This window comes from Clytia hemisphaerica, unplaced genomic scaffold, assembly GCF_902728285.1.
Source record: "Clytia hemisphaerica strain Z4C2 unplaced genomic scaffold, Clytia hemisphaerica genome assembly, whole genome shotgun sequence".
Lineage (NCBI taxonomy): Eukaryota > Metazoa > Cnidaria > Hydrozoa > Leptothecata > Clytiidae > Clytia > Clytia hemisphaerica.
The window spans coordinates 121,294-141,557 of NW_027104547.1; the positions used below are offsets into that span (position 1 = coordinate 121,294).

At 33.9% G+C, this 20,264-nt stretch overlaps 1 protein-coding gene across 1 annotated transcript; it reads left to right on the forward strand.

Annotated features, from left to right (window-relative positions):
* The first annotated feature begins 1,970 nt into the window (after positions 1-1,970).
* LOC136822683 (uncharacterized) lies at positions 1,971-18,605 on the forward strand. The gene is made up of 6 exons (XM_067078974.1): positions 1,971-2,112; positions 13,771-13,846; positions 15,409-15,505; positions 15,871-15,969; positions 16,190-16,243; positions 18,460-18,605. The coding sequence occupies exons 3-6, from the start codon at positions 15,424-15,426 to the stop codon at positions 18,603-18,605; spliced, it is 381 nt and encodes a 126-aa protein (XP_066935075.1). The 5' UTR covers positions 1,971-2,112; positions 13,771-13,846; positions 15,409-15,423.
* Positions 18,606-20,264: the final 1,659 nt, after the last annotated feature.

Below are 20,264 nucleotides of genomic sequence, written 5' to 3' on the forward strand. Positions count from 1 at the left end.
CCCCGATCAAATATACTTTGTACCCATCACTAATATACTTTGTACCCCGATCAAGTATACTTTGTACCCATGATCAAGTATACTTTGTACCCATCACTAATATACTTTGTACCCGGCACTAGTATACTTTGTACCCTGATCAAGTACACTTTGTATCCCCAGAATCTGCAATAAATCAGTTATGGTCAGTAAAACTCGAGTGCACCACTTGACAATCGAATTTCTCTCAAACCAGTCGAATCGGTTAAATTGATAGAGCGAAATGATGTTACAAGGTATGTGGCTTGAACCGCATATGCTATTAGCCAGACTTGAGGACGAATCATTGTTTAAGATTTCATTTCATGTCTCAGGTCTTTAATTACGAATTTTTAAACTTTCATTAAAATGTTTGTGAAAAAATAAAATTCGAAGAGATAAGTTTTTAACCAATTTTGCTTGTAATTTTTGGTGTACTATTAGCCGACCGCTATGCTTTTGAATATCCTATCGACCCTTTTTGCGCACGCCCTTGTCTTTTGGTGTAATAAGGATCGGCTTAAAAAAGGTAAAACTTAACGTCATTTTTTTGGTTCCTGAACACACGTCCATTAGGTATACCCTACAAGTCCACTTGGTGCCCCCTTCAAGTTCACATGGTACTCCCTACAAGTCTGCTTGAGACCCAAACACAAATAACTCGGTACCTGAACACAAGTCCACTTGGTACCCCCTAGAAGTCCACTCGAACATGGGTATAACTCGGACAATACAAGCGACTTTCCCCCCGCTTCGTGCGAAAATCAATTTTACGGACCAAAATATTCCCCTTCACTTTCAAATTTTCCGTTTCTAAATTAACAAACACCAAAAAATAAAGCGAAACAATGAATTACTTGGCATGTTTTCTTTGTTCTGTGAAAAAGGTGTTCAAAAAATTCAAAAAGAATCCTTTAGTTATAAAAAATACAAAGATTTACAACGTTGTCTCAACTCTATCATCATTGCGGATAGTCAATATTTATGCAATTGATGATGTGGTCAAATGTGTATACAATAGACTTTTTCATAAATTACGTCACGAACATCACTTGCCTCGTTTTGAAATTATTGCCAAGGTGATTAACTCCCAGCGGATTTTATTGCTACTACTTTCTATTCATAAGAAATCTTTTAATGTCTCAAGGGATATGATCACCATGGAAATTGTTTGAATACGAGGCAAGTGATGTTCGTGACGTAATTTATGAAAAGGTCCAAGAGCAGCCGGCGACTAGAAAGCACAAAATAACTGTTCAGAGGCTACTCCAGAGCTGGAAAAAAAATCTGTTATTTTCACTTTCGGCTCCTGGAAAAAAACATCTGTTCAGTGTGGAAATTCTAGCTCCTGGAAAAAATCATCTGTTATATGGGGAAATTCCAGCTCCTGGAAAAATTCATCTGTTATATGGGGAAATTTGCGGCTCCTAGAAAAAAAATCGAAAAAAATTCGCAGGTCCTGGAAAAAAAAATCGAAAAAAATTCGCAGCTCCTGGAAAAAAAATCTTGACTCTTCTCGCCTACTCCCTCCCATCCTGCCTTCCTGCCTGGAAAAAAATTATTCATCTGCTAGATAAATTGGGAATTTTGCAATTTTGCAGGTCCTGAAAAAATGGACAACTAGTTGATTCCTGGATGGAAAAAGAGGCAACTCACTCTTCATTCCTCTACTCCCTTCCTGGAAACTAAAACTAAACTAAACTCTGCAATTGTTGGAAACGAAATCGTCAAAAATTGCAAAAACAAGTTATGTTTAAGTAATTAACTTCATTTCTGCCCGCCCGGCCCAAAGGTAACGTTCTTTCACGCTCACGTGCGCGCGGCGGGGATTTGATAAGAAACGGGCGGAAGACACAGGCGGTCTATACACACGGACGGGCGGTTCAATCTAATCTACATTGCTGTGAACGACATTCTCGTGCCCATTTCCCTTTTTCATTCACATGGTCGTATGGTCGTCGGCCATTTTGAAAATAAACGAGCTGGATGAAGGATGGGATACAGCTTCGAAAATTTAAAAAGTTGACAAACAAAAAGAAGAAGAAAGAAGCAATAAAACAAACACACGACGACTGTGAAGAAAAAAGACATCAGGTATTTTCTTTTCCTTAACTAGTATGTTCTTATGCTCAGAAACTATTCTGTGGCCCTATTTTGACCTTGGTTTCTAATCAAGTTGATTAAAGACATTTTTTTTCCAAAGGATTTTTTTTCGTTTTCAACTTCTTTTCTTGTCAATTAATAATATTTTTTCGATGTTTACAAGGTTTTTCATCTTCTACAAGGTCTACAGCCTTCGTTCAAAGTTCAAACCAACGGAAATTTTTTAAATTTTGACTTTTGGTGTCTCTGAAAAAAAAAAGGCTACTTTTCACTTTGCTAGGCAACATTACTAATGTATTTTATTGATAAAGGCCAGATTTTTAGATGTAGAAATAGAGATACAAAGTGCAGGGGAGAGGGAATAAGTGGCAAATTTTTTGTCCAGAGGGAATGTCAATTGAAGCCAATCGAACTCGATCGTATAGTCAATCAAAGTTTGATTAGTCAAAATAATCAATATTCTTTGACTGGTTTCGATTGGTATACGATTGAATTTGATTTGCTTTGATTGAATTTTATTGGTATACGATCGAGTTCAATTGGCTTTGATTGTTATAATTTTCAGCTCTAAATTCAATTTGTTTTATGATTTTCAAAATGGTAAAAAAGCATATCAAGAAAAAACTTGCTAACTAGCCTGATATTAAGGAATGAAATATTTTACCGATCAAAGCCAATCGATCTAATACAATCAGCAGAGAAAAAATTTAAATATTTGATTGGCTTCAATTTTTTCGATCAATCACTTCGACTTCGTTGAAATGGTTTTTGTACATGCTCCTGCATGCTCGCATCTTCAAAGTGCATGCAACAGATCCATGCATCAAATTTTTACATATTTTTCTTGATTAATCCGATCACATTCGATTAGTTAGCCCCCCTTTGATTATTTCAAATTCAAGGTAATCATAGTATAATCAAAATTTAACAATTCTGGGTGGGTTCAAATAATTTTATTAATCGAATTTTAATTTTTCCAATGACTTCGATCAAATTTAATCGATTCAACTGGTGTCTGTTGGTTTGTCCGTCGGTTACCAGCTTTTCTGAGTGTTGACTTTTTGCCCCTATTCTCTGTTTCATTATCAATTGCAATATTTGGAACTAGGCCTTCTAGGATGCTCCGAGTATAAATGATAATGTATCTTTCCCTCCTTCTCTGCAAAGAGTACATTTCAAGTTCCTTCAGTCTTTCCCAGTAGCTCAATGCTTTGACATCAGAGATTTGTCTTGTAAATGATCTTTGAACAGCCTCGATTCCTTCCGATTTGGATAGTTGTTGAATCTTACTTCATTCTTTTAGCATTTTTCTTTTTGCTAATCGCTTAATGCTTTCGCCACGTAGAGGCAACCACTGAGGGTTTTAAACGGTGGTAGGATGCTGTCTGGCCATCACCATTGTGTGAATGTCTATATGTGGAAAAGCATTAATTGAATTAGCAAATCGAGCAATGTTATTATAATGATATTCGGCGTCACAGCTAAGAAAGTTTTGTTCACTCCAACTTGGGTTTGTTTTTGACAGTTGTTGATTCTTACTTCATTCTTTTAGCATTTTTCTTTTTGCTGATCGCTTAATGCTTTCACCACGTAGAGGCAACCACTGAGGGTTTTAAACGGTGGTAGGATGCTGTCTGGCCATCACCATTGTGTGAATGTCTATATGTGGAAAAGCATTAATTGAGTTAGCAAATCGAGCAATGTTATTATACTGATATTCAGCGTCACAGCTAAGAAAATTTTGTTCACTCCAACTTGGGTTTGATTTTGATAGTTGTTGATTCTTACTTCATTCTTTTAGCATTTTTCTTGATAGATGCTGATTCGTCCTTCATTATTTTAGCATTGTTCGTTTTGCTGATCGCTTAATGCTTTCACCGTGTAGAGGCAACCACTGAGAGTTTTAAACGGTGGTAGGATGCTGTCTGGCCATCACCATTATGTGAATGTCTATATGTGGAAAAGACTTAATTGAATTAGCAAATCGAGCAATGTTATTATACTGATATTCAGCGTCACAGCTAAGAAAATTTTGTTCTCTCTAACTTGGGTTTGTTTTCTATTGTTGTAGAACGCGTCATATCTCCTTCGTTCAGAGCGTTAACTCCTTTTCTTCTGGATATGCGCTTTGTTCATAAAATGAATATTGAAAATTGAGATCTCTCGCACATGCGCATTAAGATTTCATTTTGAAACAGTAGAAGTAAAACTAAACTTTGTGAGCTAATCAGTTGGGATAAACTTTTTTTGTTTTTGTTCTATATCTATCAATCAAAGTAATTATTACTTCACATTTTATATGAGATTGTTTACAAATCCGGGGGGGGGTCATTATTGGCCAGGTATTTGAAAACCTATAGACCAATAGGAAGGCCTAAAACTAAAAGCTTGGAGCTGTCTATTGTGTAGACTAGATTGTTGTTGAAGTGGACTTTTTCAATAATTTGATTTGCTTGATATTTTAAATTTAAATTGTTTGATGACTGGACTCAATTAAGCATTATCATTATCACAAAACTGGTTGAATGAAACCAAGAAAACACTAAGACAGTTGAATTTTGTGGGATTTTTATCTTAATACTTTTTTGTATTTTAGGCAATGGAATCTCCATTTGAAAATCTTGTTGCTTGGTTCCATGAAAATCTTTTTAAAAAACCTGATAATTTATTATCTCTTGATGAATTGGTGGAATCTTACTCAAAATATGCCTATTTAGATCATTTGGATAAATCCTCTTTTTTAATTGCTTTAAAAGATAAATCTCTCAGCATTTACCCTGAGTTTGTGAGGAAAAAGAAGAGAGGTCAACGATTTACTGCCTTAGAAGGGTTTGAATTTGAGAAAGAAATGAGTTTACCTAGTGAAAAAGGCACAAAAAAATCATCAACAGTTTATAGCGGTAGTGTTGAAAATTTTAATGAGGCAAACCAGCAATCACATCACATTTCTGTTATTACTCACTCAAAATCTTTGGAGTTGTTTTCTGATTCAATGGGTGTTGACATGCCAGTTGACCAGTCAATCACTTTAAATTCCAGTGTTTTATGTAGTGATGAACAAAACAATTCTAATATTGAAGTGCATGAAAATGATAATAATAGTTCCAATGATTTTTAAGATGGCTTTGAAGACTTGATACAAAATGAAAACAGAACAAGTTCACCAACAACCAAGCAGGACGAAAAGTCCCTTGAAGTTTTGACAAAAAATGAATCAAAATCACAAAAAACGTTGCTGGAATTTTTTGAAAAAAAACAAACAGAAACCAGTTACAATGATAAAAAAGCTGCTGTGACTTATTTGCCAAAGAACTTCAAATTCCGTGAAGAATCTAAAGAGTCGCCATATTATAATAATTTGATTTTTTCGCGGCACTTTCAAAACTACAAAAGTTCTACAATTGTCAATTTGCCAAGTCCTCATGATTCATTTGAAAAAAAAATTAGAAAAAAGTTTTGAAGTTACTCATGACCAGAGTAATGAAATGAAAGGTTTGGTTAACAGGGCAAGAAAAACTACCAATCTCTTTGAGCAAAAGCTTACAGCATTCTTGTGCTCTTCCTTTACTCCGATATCAGTTGGTAATGTGGCAGCCTCTGTTTTTAACTATTTAACTGAAGGAGACCACAATTCACTGTTCTTGGTGTTCGAAAAGCAGCACTCTTGCTTTCTGGACCCAGAATTGGCAGACAAGTTTTTAGAAAAGACTATGCTACAAAAACTCAAACTAAGGAACACTTGAACAAACTCGAAACAGAGAACAAGGAGTTGAAAAAAACAATAAAAAAGATGAAAAGAACTAATTTTGAGAAAAAGTCCTGGGAAAATATTTTGTTTGAATCTTGTGATGATAATGATATAACTAAGTTAGCTGTTGACATGGTCAGCTTGGTTCAACGACATGATGGCAAAAACTCAATTCAATTTGAAGTTTGTAGAAATTTAATCGGGAAATTGAAATCAAAAAACAACCACAGGTACGTTGATATAGTCAAGGACATTGGCTCAAATTTGATTAATCATCTGGGACAACATGAATATTCTTTGTTCCAAAATATATTTGGCCTTCCAGGTAAAACCTGTGCAAAAGATCATGTGAAAACCAGTAACTTGAAAATTGGGTTAAATGATTTTTTCGAAACTGCTGAAATGATTTATGAAGGGGGTCTAGTGATCGATTCGACTGATGAAGCCCGTATTTTGAGATATATTTCACCTGTCTTAAATGAAGAAGGGAAAATAGAATTAGTGGGAGAGTCATTTGATCCCGATTATGATCTTTCGGGTAATTGCAATGTTCTTCTTGAAAACATTATTTCTGATCCATCTTTTCCAGACGAATTTTCAGCTTTAAAGTCATATGTTGACAGTGTCATTGATACTAATAAGTTATCAAAGGACGCTGATGTTCATAATTTTTCTGCCTTGTCTGGTGTTTACAGTAAACCCCTGGTCTATCTTGTTTGGCCTACTCCCAATAAGGGCTATCAAGGGAAACACTTGTTAAAAATTTGGGATGTTGTAAATGTTTTTTTGATGAAACAACTGGAAATTTGAAAAATAACCCTGTTAAATTGGTCGGCCATGCAACAGACTCTGCAGGTTTTCAACTTACAGCAGCAGTTTCTCTCATGTCTCCCAACCCAGAACTTTTGAAACTGAAAGTAAAATATTTAACATTGGGTATTGGTGCTACTAAATTTGCAGCTCCCTATCAGGGTCCACTACCTTCAATTTCATATCTAGATTATGATCATTGTCTTAGGCTATTCTTGAAGTGTTTGAAATATCCAACTTTAGACCTAGATTTGTTCCCTTCCAGTTCATCATCCTACAGGGCTTCTATTGACCATTTGAAAGAGTTAAAAGAATTTTGTGATGAATCAGGCTACAAGTTAGGCTTTTCAAATAATGATTTGCTGTTTTCGGTATACTTTGATCAAAATGTTGATGCTGCATTAAAGATCTTCAAAGAATCAGTTGCTGATCAACTGGAAATAAACATAGTTGGTTCTAAGGGCACTGTGTTGTATATAAGAGCTTTAATTGCATTGTTTAAACCATTCTTAGAACCAAGCTCGAATCCCCTTGACATGCAATGTAGTATCAGCAAATGTATAACAGTTCTGAGAATATGGGAAAAATCATCCGACTTAAGGATAAAAGGGTTCACGCTGTACGTTCTGCAGCAACAGATCCTAGTAAGGGTGGTAAGTTTGTGACCTATGGTTGTAATCAAACTGCTGAAATTCTTTTTGCTGCAGCAACATACCACATGTTAGCCATGTTTTCCCACTTCAAGGATTTAACTCCTTCAGTGTTGTCTCCTTTTAAATCTGGGACTAAAACTACTGAACGTCTGATAATTGATTTACAAGGGAAAACAAATGCACTCCAATCTCTGGATGCCCAGCCTGTTTTATCAGATCTTGTAAACAAATTATCCAAAGTTCAAAGCAACCACACAACTGAAGATAGGTTGAAAGCTGCAGGTGCGACGAAACAAAATACCACAAGTAGAAGGAGACTTCAGGATAAGTTAGCTCAAGTTACCATGAGCCCTTACAAATATCCAGCAACGTATGAGGAATTCTGTAAGTCTCTTATTGCAGCTTATGAAAAAGGAAAAAGTGAAGGAATTGAACTGTACAGAAAGTTTTGTCCTGAAGGTATTGCTTTTATTGAATCTAATGCTAAGTCTAAAGATTTTTTCTATGTTTTGATGAAAAAGTCCCAGAGGAAAATCAATTTAAAGCATTTGTGTCATCACAAGCAACTTTAAATACAAATGAAATGGAACGTTCCAGCAAAACGAACGAAATGGAACGTTCTTGAACGTTTAGGAACGTTCTAAGAACGCTAAAGAACGTTCCTGAACAATCCTGAACGTTCCTGGTCATTTCCTTTTATTTACTAGTTTAAGGATGTCTTAAAACGTTCGGAAGCGTTCCTGAACGTTCCATAACGTCCTGAACGTTCCATAATGTTCTCAAACGTTGTTATTGAGTTAATATTAACCTTTGGACTCAAAGATCGTTCGCGAGCGTTCCGGAACGTTCTACAACGTTCTCTAGCGTTCTGGAACGTCTCTGAACGTTCTTGAACATTCAGAAACGTCCCTGAACGTTTTAGAACGATCGAGGACGTCTCAAGAACGCTCCGTTTTATTTGTACTTCAAATTGCTCGTGATGACACATTTGTAGATGAAGAATACAGTCTTAAAATGTTGAGAGACATCAAACCAGCTGAGTATTTATCTAAAAAAACAAATGAAAAAGAAAAGAAAATATCTGATTTTTTTGTTGCTGAAAAAGATGAGGAAGCTACTGCACTACTTGATGACCTTGAGGAAAAAGCAGAGAAGGAAACAGATTTATAACCTTTGATTTAGAATTAACAAGTAATAATAAATCTGAATCTGACAAGTGGTATTACAAAGCTTGAGGGAGGCAAAGTGACAAAAATTCATGTAAGAACTGCACTGAAGATTTTTACACCTCGTGAACATGTTTCTCGAGAAAGGTCTCGTCGTCACATTGCCAGCAACTTTCTGCCAGGTAAAACTGCGATCGATCCTAAACATGTTGTAATAGCTTTTCGTTTTGTTATTGCAAATGTGGCAGGTCAAATAGTTGTTTCTAAAGTAGCCTCAATTAAGAAAAATGGCTCTTCTGTTCCGAGTGCTACAAGTGATGATGACTCAGTCCGGTGTAGATTAATTCCCTTGAAAGAAACCGAAGAGGGTTCTTTTATTTTTGATTTTCCTGAAGCTCTTGTAATAACAAGTGAACTGAAAGCTTCTCACATACTGGAAGAAATAGCTATGAAGCCAGTCAATGAAAATGAGTCAAAAAAATCTTTTCAAATATTACCTCATTTCAAAAAACGTTTGACTGATCGTAGGAATGAATTAAATGAATCAAATGATTTTGCTGTTGCTAAACAGGTTTCCAAATCCTTAGTTCCCTTAGAATTCCAGGAAGTTGAAAATATAACTAAACAAAAACTAGATCCTAAAAGTCATGAGTACTTGTATCATGTTAAATTCAAAAATTCTGAAGAAACGGCCTGGTTGAATTATTCTTGTTTTGATCGACCAGTTCGCTACAGTAATAGATCTGGAATAACCACCCCTCTCTTTGCTGATGTAACTAAAATGAATGATCAAGAGGGTGGTCAAGGCAAAAAGAGGCAAATATCTCTTGAAACTTCAATTTCTTGTAAACCTTCAAAAAACTGAAGAAAGTGTTTCAATTGAGACTACCCCAAAGACAGAGGAAAAAGGGCCACAACTGTCCAAAAGAGTAAGCCTCTAAGTAAAATTATTGATTTCAATGTCCCTGAGAAAAAGAAAAAAGTAACAAACACCTCCAGAACCAGAGCTGCGAAAAGGTTGGCTATGTTTGAAATGTCCAAGGCCAAGTTAACTGAAACAAACTGGCTCAATGATGAAATAATGTCGGAGGCTATTACGTTGTTACGTAAAAACTTTCCACAATTAAAAGGATTGCAAGACACGCAATTTTGTACCAAAATCTCAGACAATGTAAAAAACAATTTAAAAGCAGTTAGTGTTGACTATGATACTATCCAAATACACCATGTACGAGCCAACCATTGGGTATTGTCAATGGGTAGGGATGGCAAAGTCTTTGTTTATGATAGCATTTACTTACAAGCTGATGCAAATTTGCAGAGACAACTTTGCCAGATATACCAGTATTATGTTTGTGATGGTTATCTGGAGGTCACTTTTCCAAAAGTTTTGAAACAAAATGGCTCTAATGATTGTGGCCTCTTCTGTTTAGCTTATGCAGTCGATATTGCAAATGGGGTTTTGCCTGACAATGAGTGTTATCTCCAAAATGAATTTAGAAACCATTTGAAAATGTTTTTGGATGTAAATGATATGGAACGATTTCCTCGGAATAACATAGACCATCTTGATAACATGAATTTTAAGGCAGGGCAAGTGTAACCATTCCTATATTTTGTGATTGTATGACCCCAGCTACTGATGAAATGGTGAAATGCTACTTTTGTAATGAAAAATACCATACTAGATGCCTTGCAAAGATTGAAAATATTGATATGGAAGAAGAGATGTTTGAATGTTACAACTGTAAAATGTAAATTGTTGTTTGATTCAAAAAAATTTTGGCAGATTTTGGCAAATTTTATTTGTTGCTCTACTTACAGGCAGATCACTAAAAAATTATGGAACGACTTCAAGTTCCAGTTCTACTTTAAAGGAAGAAACTTGAGTGATTTCGTGATTTTTCAACCTAATCATGAATATTAAGTTCCCTCACAGTTATTACTTCAAAAAATAATTTTTTACTGAAAATTTTTTAAATAAATTAAAATATGAATGTGTTGCGATCTATTTATTTTTTTTTATTTCCTTTTTTCGCATGCGTAACAGACCTGAACAGACAAAATTTTACAGAAGTGAATAGAAACAGTTTTCTTATAGAGTAATGTTAAAATGTCTTTAATTTTTTTTCATTTGCAGAATTTTGCATTCCTTTTGTCTTGCAAAACTTTATTGTCTCTTCCAAAAGTTTCTTCTTTTAAAGTGTGTTGAAAAACAAAAGCAAATTTAGTTTTATTTAAGCAGGCCTGTAGAGTAAAAAGTTTAACATTTTAAAGCTTGTAAAACTCTCCATAATCTAAACGGTTTGGACATGTATGCAGTTACATATTTTACCAATATTTTGGGGACTTGTCTTTTACTAATTTATATTTGTGTATTTATTCATTAAGAAAAACGATAATTTTTATTTCATTAAATTTTCACGCTGTCCGCAAGGACAACAATCATCGGTTAACTAAAAATCATTTATGTGATTATAATATTTCCATCATCTCTTCTAGTTTCCAAGGAAAACCAGTTTTTGAAATGAATAAAAAATTCAATGACTTTGCCTCTTTTAGATGTTTTTATCACCAAGTAAGACTTATGCATTATGAATATGCATTTTGTGGAATATATGATGCATTTTTGTCAAAACAAAAAGCTAACCTTTTCTTTCATATGCAATCATTTCTTGGAACATTAGTGAATTTAGCTGTTATGTCAAACAATTTCACTTTCATTATGCTGTTTTTATATAACTTGTTATTTAAATTTTTTTCTTTTTTCATTTGGTTGAAACAACTTGCCAGGACAAACACTGCTAACAGGAAAAGCATTCAAATCGGACATGGGACTGCATTTTTAGCCAAAAGCGTTCTCTAATCATTTTTCATGAACCTCTAATGAATGCTTTAAAAACTTCGAAGCTAAAAGCGTTCGTAAAGCATTCGTGAAGAACGCATATGGAACACTTTGAAAGGAACTTTTTTTAAAGCATTTGCAAAGCGTTCGAGGGGAACGCTTCTCGAATGCTTGAAAAAGAAAAACATTTAAAGCGTTCGAAAAGCATTTGTGACAAACACTTTTGGAATGCTTCAATAGAAAAATATTTCCACTCTTAAAAGACTAATTTTATTAAAAACGACTTAGTGAGCTGTAAATATCTTGATATGTTGTATCGTGATTTTGCTGAATTTTTGAATTTTTTCTTCATACATTTCTAAAAATGCATCTCAAATCGTGAAACCCGATACATTAATTAGAACCCTGCACCTTACTCATTTAGCTACCAAAGTATGCTAGATTATAAGTTTTTCAATACCTTAAGGGAACAAATTTTGGCGAAAACCAATCAAATTAGTTCTCGCCAAAATTGAAAAAATCGCTGCCTTGCCAAAGTTAAAGTTTTTTTAACAATTTTCGCTGCTGGCCAAAATAAGATCTCTCCGAAATTTATTATCAAATCAGGAGATAAAAATTGGATTAAAAAGATTTATTTTCGATTTCAGTTAAAAGTAAAATTAAAAGGAAGATGTCAAGGAATGCGAAAAGAATGTTTCTTGCTAATTTGGACATGGATCTCTTTTGATTTGATTTTATGGAAACAACAATTCACCCATAGGAATCGGAAATTAAGAAATATTCAACATTTTGCAAATAATTAGAAGTTAAAAAGGACAAAATCATCTTCAAAATGAAACTGAATAAAAAACCTATCTATCCTACAAATCTTTCAGATGTATATTTGGAATTGGGGACTGTTTTAGATATATCAAGGCAAAGAAACAGAAAGAAAAGATTTTGAAGACAGAAAATTATATCAATCGAAGGATTAAGGCAGGATGTTTCATGAAACTGAAATAATAAAAAATTGTCTAGATCTGCCATATGCTTCATATGCCAGTATCAAGAGTTGCTTTTGAATTATTATAGTAAATCAAAGGTGCCTAAGAAACTGAAGCTTTAAAGTACCAAATTTGGAGTGTAAAGAAATTTTGACACCAAAGGAAAGAAATGGAAACTGAACTCTCCTCTGATTGAAATTAATATATCAAAAATCTGGTTGGAATATGTCTTTTTCAGTTGGATACTTGGAAAACATTTTGGTTTTGTTATAAATATCTGGATACTTGGTATAAGTTCTAAATCATCTTCTATCTTAAAATTAATTTCTTCTTGCTTGTCAGTTAAATGGACATTGAACAAATTGATGTGCAAAAAATTTTGATTTCATGTAAGAATTTTGAGCTTATTTGTACTAATTTTCAAATGTACTCTTTGCACTTTCACTTTCAACTTTTCCTAAAGTGTTTTAAAAAGTAAGAACAAATAATTTGGAGGTGAAAGTCAATAAGTGAAAACTAAAAATTTAATACTTCAAACCAAAATTATGTGATTGTGCAGGTAGGAAATGCATCTGAAAATTAGTGCCAATAAATCCTCTGTGAGTTTGACAGGTCCAAATCCAAATAGTTTTAAGATAAACAAGCTGTAATGTTTGATAATGGATAAATTTAAATTAGAATTTTAAGGATTAAGATTCAAAATTCCAAAAAAATTTAGGGTTAAATTCGTTATCTCAAAGAGTTCTGCCAAATAATTTTACAATGTTTACATTTTCATCAGTCACACAGATATTCTCCTTGAATAAAAGTTGTTGCTTGTGCATTGTAGCTTGTCACTCATGCAATCGAGCTTGTCACTCGAGCATGTGCATTGTAGCTTGTTGCTCATGCACTAGAATTTGTAATTCATGCAATCGAGCTTGTCACTCGAGCATGTGCATTGTAGCTTGTTGCTCATACACTGGATTTGATTCGTGCTGTTGAGCTTGTCACTCGTGCATGTGTGTTGCAGTTTGTCACTCAATGCAATCGAGCTTGTCACTCAATGTAATCGAGCTTGTCACTCGAGCATCCACGGGTCTGTGGTCTGTCTGGTTGTCATGTTGTGTACAATATTATAGAATAGTATTCACTGATTTGCTACTCAGTTACGTTTGAATTTTGGGCTGAATTTAAAGAAAAACTTTTTGGAAATAAAAATATCCCAACATTATGAAGATAAAACGTTAGAAAAACTTTGAATACAAAAACCTTTGAAAAGCTGGTCTACTGTTCTTCTAGTATTTTACACAATGTGAAAGGGTGGTTGGGTGGACCAGACATAGATTTCCGATTTTTTTTTTTTTATATCCAGATACTTTCAGATAAAATACTGTAATTTATTCATGTTCAAATCCTTAAAAAAGAGGTGGTTCTTCTTCTTTTCTCGCTTTTTTTCTTCTAGGTCATTAGCGCACTCTTGTTACAAATTTTTTTTTGGATGGATGGAGGATTGTTCAATTTATCAACCTGACATATAGGTAAGCGAACTATTTTTATATAACTACTTTGGATGTCATTTTTTGTGTATATTTTGAAATTATTTATTCTTTTTTGTTTCAGACAGTCTTTAAGGAAATCAAGAATGAAGATTTGATAGTTGGAATAGTTCTAGTGATTTTGATGATGAATATTTTGTCGTGCTACAGAGAGAACATATCACATAAATTTTTATTAGTGAGCTTTATTCTAAAGAAATACATACGGCTAGTTCGAAATACGGGTCACGGGTTACGGGGCATACAATTTACAGACCGGAAAAAATATAACGATATCATGACGTATAATTCATAACACGTACTACATAACACATATAATAGTAGTAATACTACTAGTATAGTATGTCTGAAACAATTATATACGAATAGTATTATCATGAAAATTTTTCAATAATATGTCACCCACAAATTTTGACGAAATGATATTGAATGACAAAAATATTGTCAATATCATGAAATATAAGGCCTCTGAACCAATTTACAGCAAAATGTTTTTTCATAGTCAATAGGATGCTAATCATGTGACTGGATATAGATTGACATGTTTTAAAATGATTAAATGCTGCAAGATATTGGTTTTAGAGATATGAGTATAATTACGTCATTTTTATTAAAAATTCATAATGGTAGGTGGAAAATATTGACACATTTATAAAATACCATCATTTCGACGTTATTATCCATTAAAATTATATTCATACTCAAGGTGATGGAGGGGATATAATGAGATATGATCTAACAATAGCCGTACTATCATTTTCGTGAGAAAGCTCGCTTTTCGGGCGATGGGAATTGTAATATGTATATTACTTACGTATAACATATAACATGCATATAACACTAAAAGTGTATTATTGATAATATAAGCTTATATGTATGTAATATGTTGCAGTGTTTTCTGGTCTGCATTATGCATGACGCAAACTTCGAAAGCACGTGGTTAGGTTTTAGCGTTTTAAATAGTCATACGTGGATAAAATACCTTAAAATTGATTTTTTTCGATAATTTTTAGTGTTTTTAAAACATTTTCTGTTTGAATTACTTTGATCTGAGCTGCCCCGTCACCCCGTGCCCCGTAACCCGGACCCGTGACCCGTGACTCGAACTAGCCGGAAATACATATACAGTTTGCATATTGTTATTTTTTACCCCATTAAAGATACCTTAAGAGAACTAATTTTGGTAGGAATAATATTTAATAAATGGCCAAAAGCAGGAATTTAATTTTGCAGCTGCTAAAATATTTTACCTGAAAACAGCAAAATACCTTTTGGGCTCACATTTAGTTAAATGTCAAGGTCAAGGTCAAGCATAATCTTTTTTACGACATTTTTAGTCTGTAAACACCAGATAACCAGACTTTGGAAGCTTCTACATAAAATAATAATTTAAATAAAGAATATGGAGTCTACTTTTAAAAGGGGTTGTATCTTTCATTATAGATGGGTTTAGAGAGTAGAAAGCCTTTTTTAATTGGAAATGTCTTGTATCGATATATAATACTATTGTTTCAGGAAACATTTTCTGATTCTTATCTTAACAGTGAAAAAATATAAGAATGGCCGAAAACCTAGAAAATCAAATGGGTCAAATGCTTGAGCAGATACGCTCAATGGATGAAGAAATTCAGTCGCTGAAATGTAAGTTATGAAATTTTTCAATCAATCGCTCTGTTCTATTTCTCAGTCTTTTAAATTTTGTCTTCTCCATCCTGTACATTTTTTTCATATATTTCTTCTGAGAACTTGCTATAATTGGGAATTTGAAATTGAGCAATTCAAGGAGACTTGAATGTTTTAATGTTTTCCCAATTTAAAAATAAACAAAGTGGGTTCTGGATTTGTTTTGACTAAAAACCCAATCAATCATTGAAAAGTCTCAATTGAAATTTTATAAATTGAATTGGACATTTTTCAATATTTTTGGAAACAAGGCCAAAATCCATGAAATCCGCAAAAGCTAACCATTAAACATTAAATTAATATGAGATTGTTTTTTTTTTCAGTACAAAATGCCAAAAGTTCTGAGCAATCCGAGGAAGTGGAGGCCAAAGATATGACTGGAGAGAAATCAGCAGAAGAGAAATCGAAAAAAAAACAGAACGGTAAATTTTTTAATTAGAACTTTTTATATTTTTAGTCAAACACTTTTATATATTTCTAGAAAGCTAATGAGGAATCGAAATCGACATTGGCACTTAAAGGGTTAATAACACTATACTATAGATACCCTTTTGTATCATCATTTTTGACCTTTTGATAAGAAATATAATGTTCTGTAATAAAACTTTCCTTAAAGTGAGGGTTTTTTCCCTCTATATTCAGCTCCCGGACAAGCGATGGGCAGTAGCAGCCATCATGACATATACAAATGTATCGGTGAGTGAATATTGATTTACACTGTCTGTAAAGAAGCGTTTATACATTACGTGCATACATTATGTATAAGAATACTTGATATCTGATAGTTTTTTTATAGACAGTGCACCGTAATGGTTCAATTAAAAGCCCCCCCCTTTTTCCAGTTTTTTTTTTAATAAATACCCCCTCTATTAAACGCCCCCAACCTGAGGGGGCATTTATTCGAGACACACTAAAAACATATAAAACGTAAAAACAAGTAGACTACTACATTGCATTGTTTCAGTTTCACAGTATTTTTTTCGTATAAAAACAAGGAAATTGGCGATAGACACCTTTCTTTTTAAATTTTAGAGTTACAGTGGGAAACTTTTTCTTTCTTTTTTAAAATTCCTGATGTATAAAGGAAAAAAAGAAGAGTTCTACAAAAATGTAATAAACGCCCCCTGGAATAAACGCCCCCTAAAAATTCAAAAAGTTTAATAAACGCCCAGGGCGTTTAATCGAAGCATTACGGTATACTTTGTCTCTCAGTATGACCTGATAGTCCAGAAACAAAACAGCAAAGATCCCACCTTTTACTGGACCTTTGGAGCCACGTGGCTTTTATCTTCCTATGCCTTTATATAGATTACGTTTTAAGCAGGTTGAAAAGGGTTCCGTTACAGGGGGAGGGGGGTTGACGATTTTCAATTTTTTTTGAATCAGGTGGGGGTGACCCTATACAAGTGGGGGTGGAAATTTCCAGGTGTGGGTTGTGGAGTTTTGAGAGTATCTCTAGATCTTTCATATTTGTTATGAGAACTTAACTTGAGTTGAAAAAAAAATAGAAAAAAAATATTCAAGTTTGTTTTACAAGAAACTAATTAATAAATATGTAACTTAGAAGCTTCATTTTGTAATAATATTTTATTTTATTTAATATTTAAAACGTTTCGGTCTTCATCCAAAGACCATCATCAGTTAAAAAACAAGTAAGAAAGTTATGTGCACATATTTATATCAGAGTCGCTACAAGTAGAATAAAAAAGAATGTTAATGCGCTAATTACGTACATTAGAACATTAGAACATTCTGGAAAGGATAATAATTCCCACGTTACCAAACACACGCAACAATATGGGCATGGTGAAATTACGTTAGACAATGTAAAAATACTTAATAGTAATTACAAAAACTACTACAAAAGAAAGGTTTCGGAAGCATTATATATTAGACAAAAGAAACCTGTATTAAATGTGCAAGATATGTCTGTTCCCTTGAAACTTTTTAACTAATAGCATTTTAATTATTGTAACATATTTTAACACATTTATCGACAATTTTATTACTTTTATTATCCTACAATTACAAGTAGAATAAGAAGAAAAACGTGCGTTTATTATTGTACGTAATTAGCGCATTAACATCCTTTTTTATTCTACTTGTAGCGACTCTGATATAAATATGTGTACATAACTTTCTTACTTGTTTTTTAACTGATGATCGTCTTTGGATGAAGACCGAAACGTTTTAAATATTAAATAAAATAAAATATTATTACAAAATGAAGCTTCTAAGTTACATATTTATTATTAAGCTGATTGCCCAAACAAATTTATTTAAGAAAGTAATTGTCTTCCAGTCTCTTTCTCTCCAGTCTGTATTCTTCTTGGCCTTTGACTGGGATTTTAAGTGTTCCTAAAGGGAATAAAATCTCCAAGTTTAGCCAGGTTCTATTGCACCGTTTTCAGGTGAGGGTTGGAAGGTTTTACAAATTCAGGTGGGGGTTGGAAGGGTGTTGCCCACTATGTAGAGATGAGGTAAAGTCTTTTTAGAAAATCTTAATAATTGAAAACGATAGCCTTTGACCCAATTAGCAAAAATATGGTATAATATCAGGGGTTGCCAAGCCAAATTTTTCAGAAATTGACCTAGAATGCTAAGCAACCTCAGGGCTAAGGCTAGAAATCGAGTTACCAATAGTGTGACCGATTAAAATGTCAATTTTAAAAGTTTAAATGGCTTATTTCAATTGTTCCATCTGATAGAGGATAGAGATAGAAAAGTAGATGTCAAAAATGGTGTCATTTGTAAAAGTTCAGATATCCCAAGACTTTTAAACTTTACTAGTCCACAGCATCATCCGAGGTGGGATGAACCCCCTCTTTATTTCTTAAAAACTATTTTGCTTTAAAAATGCCTTTCTCCGCTAGGTAGGCTTTTACTTGACAAGTTTTCCATTTTTATTATAGAGCGCACATACCGAGAGTTCTTGCTGAGGGTGCAAGAACACTCCACGAATGACACATCAGACGCAGCCTTGGGCTTCTGGGTTTGCAACTTGGGGACACAAATCCCAAGACAGCGGCCCACCGGAGGAAAACGAAAACGCAACTGATCATAAATATTGAAATAAAGTTGATTTTCGTACTTAAATTGTGTCGTTTTATTTTGCCTTACCTTAATCGTATTAATTTTTGCGATACTTATTATTGCGAATGAAGGCCGAAAAAAATTGTATTTTTCGATATTTATTTTTGCGAATCATGGTAATCTGAAAAAATTGCGATACTAAATTTTGCGAATAAAAACAAAAAGTTTTTTATTGAACGATTTTTCGTGTAAAACCCGTCCAGAAATCTACAATTTTTGAGATTTTGCAAAGGAAATGTTGTAGCAATTTTAGACTGAATCGTGTAATATTTTTTGCTTTTGCGTTTTTGAAAAAGTTTGCGTGGATTGATTTTAGCGAAAAAAGATATCGACTCGCTAAAACGCTAGAATTTCTCTGATTAAGATAACATTTTTCAAAAAAATTCAATTTAGTGAAAACTTAATCTGGCTAGTTTTGACAAAAACGAAATTCCTCTAAGAAGGTAGCACTGAGTTATGCTTTACCACCACCCCTACTTGCTCTTCCAAATTTCAGTACGCGCATAGCTCAAAATGTTTTGTCCATGTCGCCCATCTAAGGCCGTAGATAGCCCCTTGTGTAATCGAAATTCGTGAAATTTTTAAATCTGAGCAAATATTTACAGTCGAAGCTGTTCGCGAGAAGAGCCGACTCGCCAATATTAATCCCCTTAGCCTTAATTTATTCCGTGTCATAAAGTGGTAAAGAGACTAAAATTTCCTTAGTTAGGTGACTATTTTCCCCGACCAAAACTTTACCCGACTTTTTACCCCGATAAGGGATTTGCCAAAAAGATTGATTATGCTGTTGGAGGAATTTTTTTTCTCATTCCTAGCCCCCCCCCCCCAAGTAAAGTTGCATTTTCGGCCCACAGACAGAGTTTTTACCCGGATATGCGTTAATTTGATCATCCCCGGGCCCCAGACACTCGAATTTATCCCTGGACATTGATGGTTGGTTTATTTCCTGACACCCCCTACCTTTGCACAATGTTCTTTTTCTGGGAAAGCCAAATGTAGGGGGCTCCTGGAAAATTTGATGTGTTTTATTCGAATTTTTTCTGAGAAAGCCACAATGTAGGGGGCTCCTGGAAAATTTGATGTGTTTTATTCAAAGACGCTGCTGGATTTGCCGAACAGACTATTGCTGGAAAATTTGATGTGTTTTATATTCAAACGCTCCTGGATTTTCACGTCTGTTCTCTGAGCATATTGTCCCTGGATTTTCTCCAAAAATTCCCGCTGCTGGAAAATTATAACAGACTTTTCGAAAATATCCGCTGGTGGCTGCTTATGGCGCACCAAAAGGCTTTTTAAAACTAACTTTTTTTTATAATACCAACTTTTTTTTATAATATCAACTTTTTTTTTATAATACCAACTTTTTTTTATAATACCAACTTTTTTTATTATAATACCAACTTTTTTTTTATAGTACCAACTTTTTTTTTAGTTTTCATAACACCAATTTTTGTCTCGCTTACTATGCGTGTATAATCGATCAAGTGTAGAAAGAGTCTTAGCGCGATTACACCTAGCCTGGAGACCACTTAAGGTTTTTTGATAGACTGGATGATGCCATTTCACAGTCGCAAACTGTAAAGGGTAATCAGGGCCACTGCGCGCTGATGACGACTTATTATTG

Coding starts and splice junctions, on each gene's coding strand:
- LOC136822683 (XM_067078974.1), top strand. CDS start 15,424: ATGGCCGAAAACCTAGAAAATCAAATGGGTCAAATGCTTGAGCAGATA. Junction 15,506..15,870: donor AGAAATTCAGTCGCTGAAAT/GTAAGTTATGAA, acceptor TTTTTTTTTCAG/TACAAAATGCCAAAAGTTCT. Junction 15,970..16,189: donor ATCGAAAAAAAAACAGAACG/GTAAATTTTTTA, acceptor CTCTATATTCAG/CTCCCGGACAAGCGATGGGC.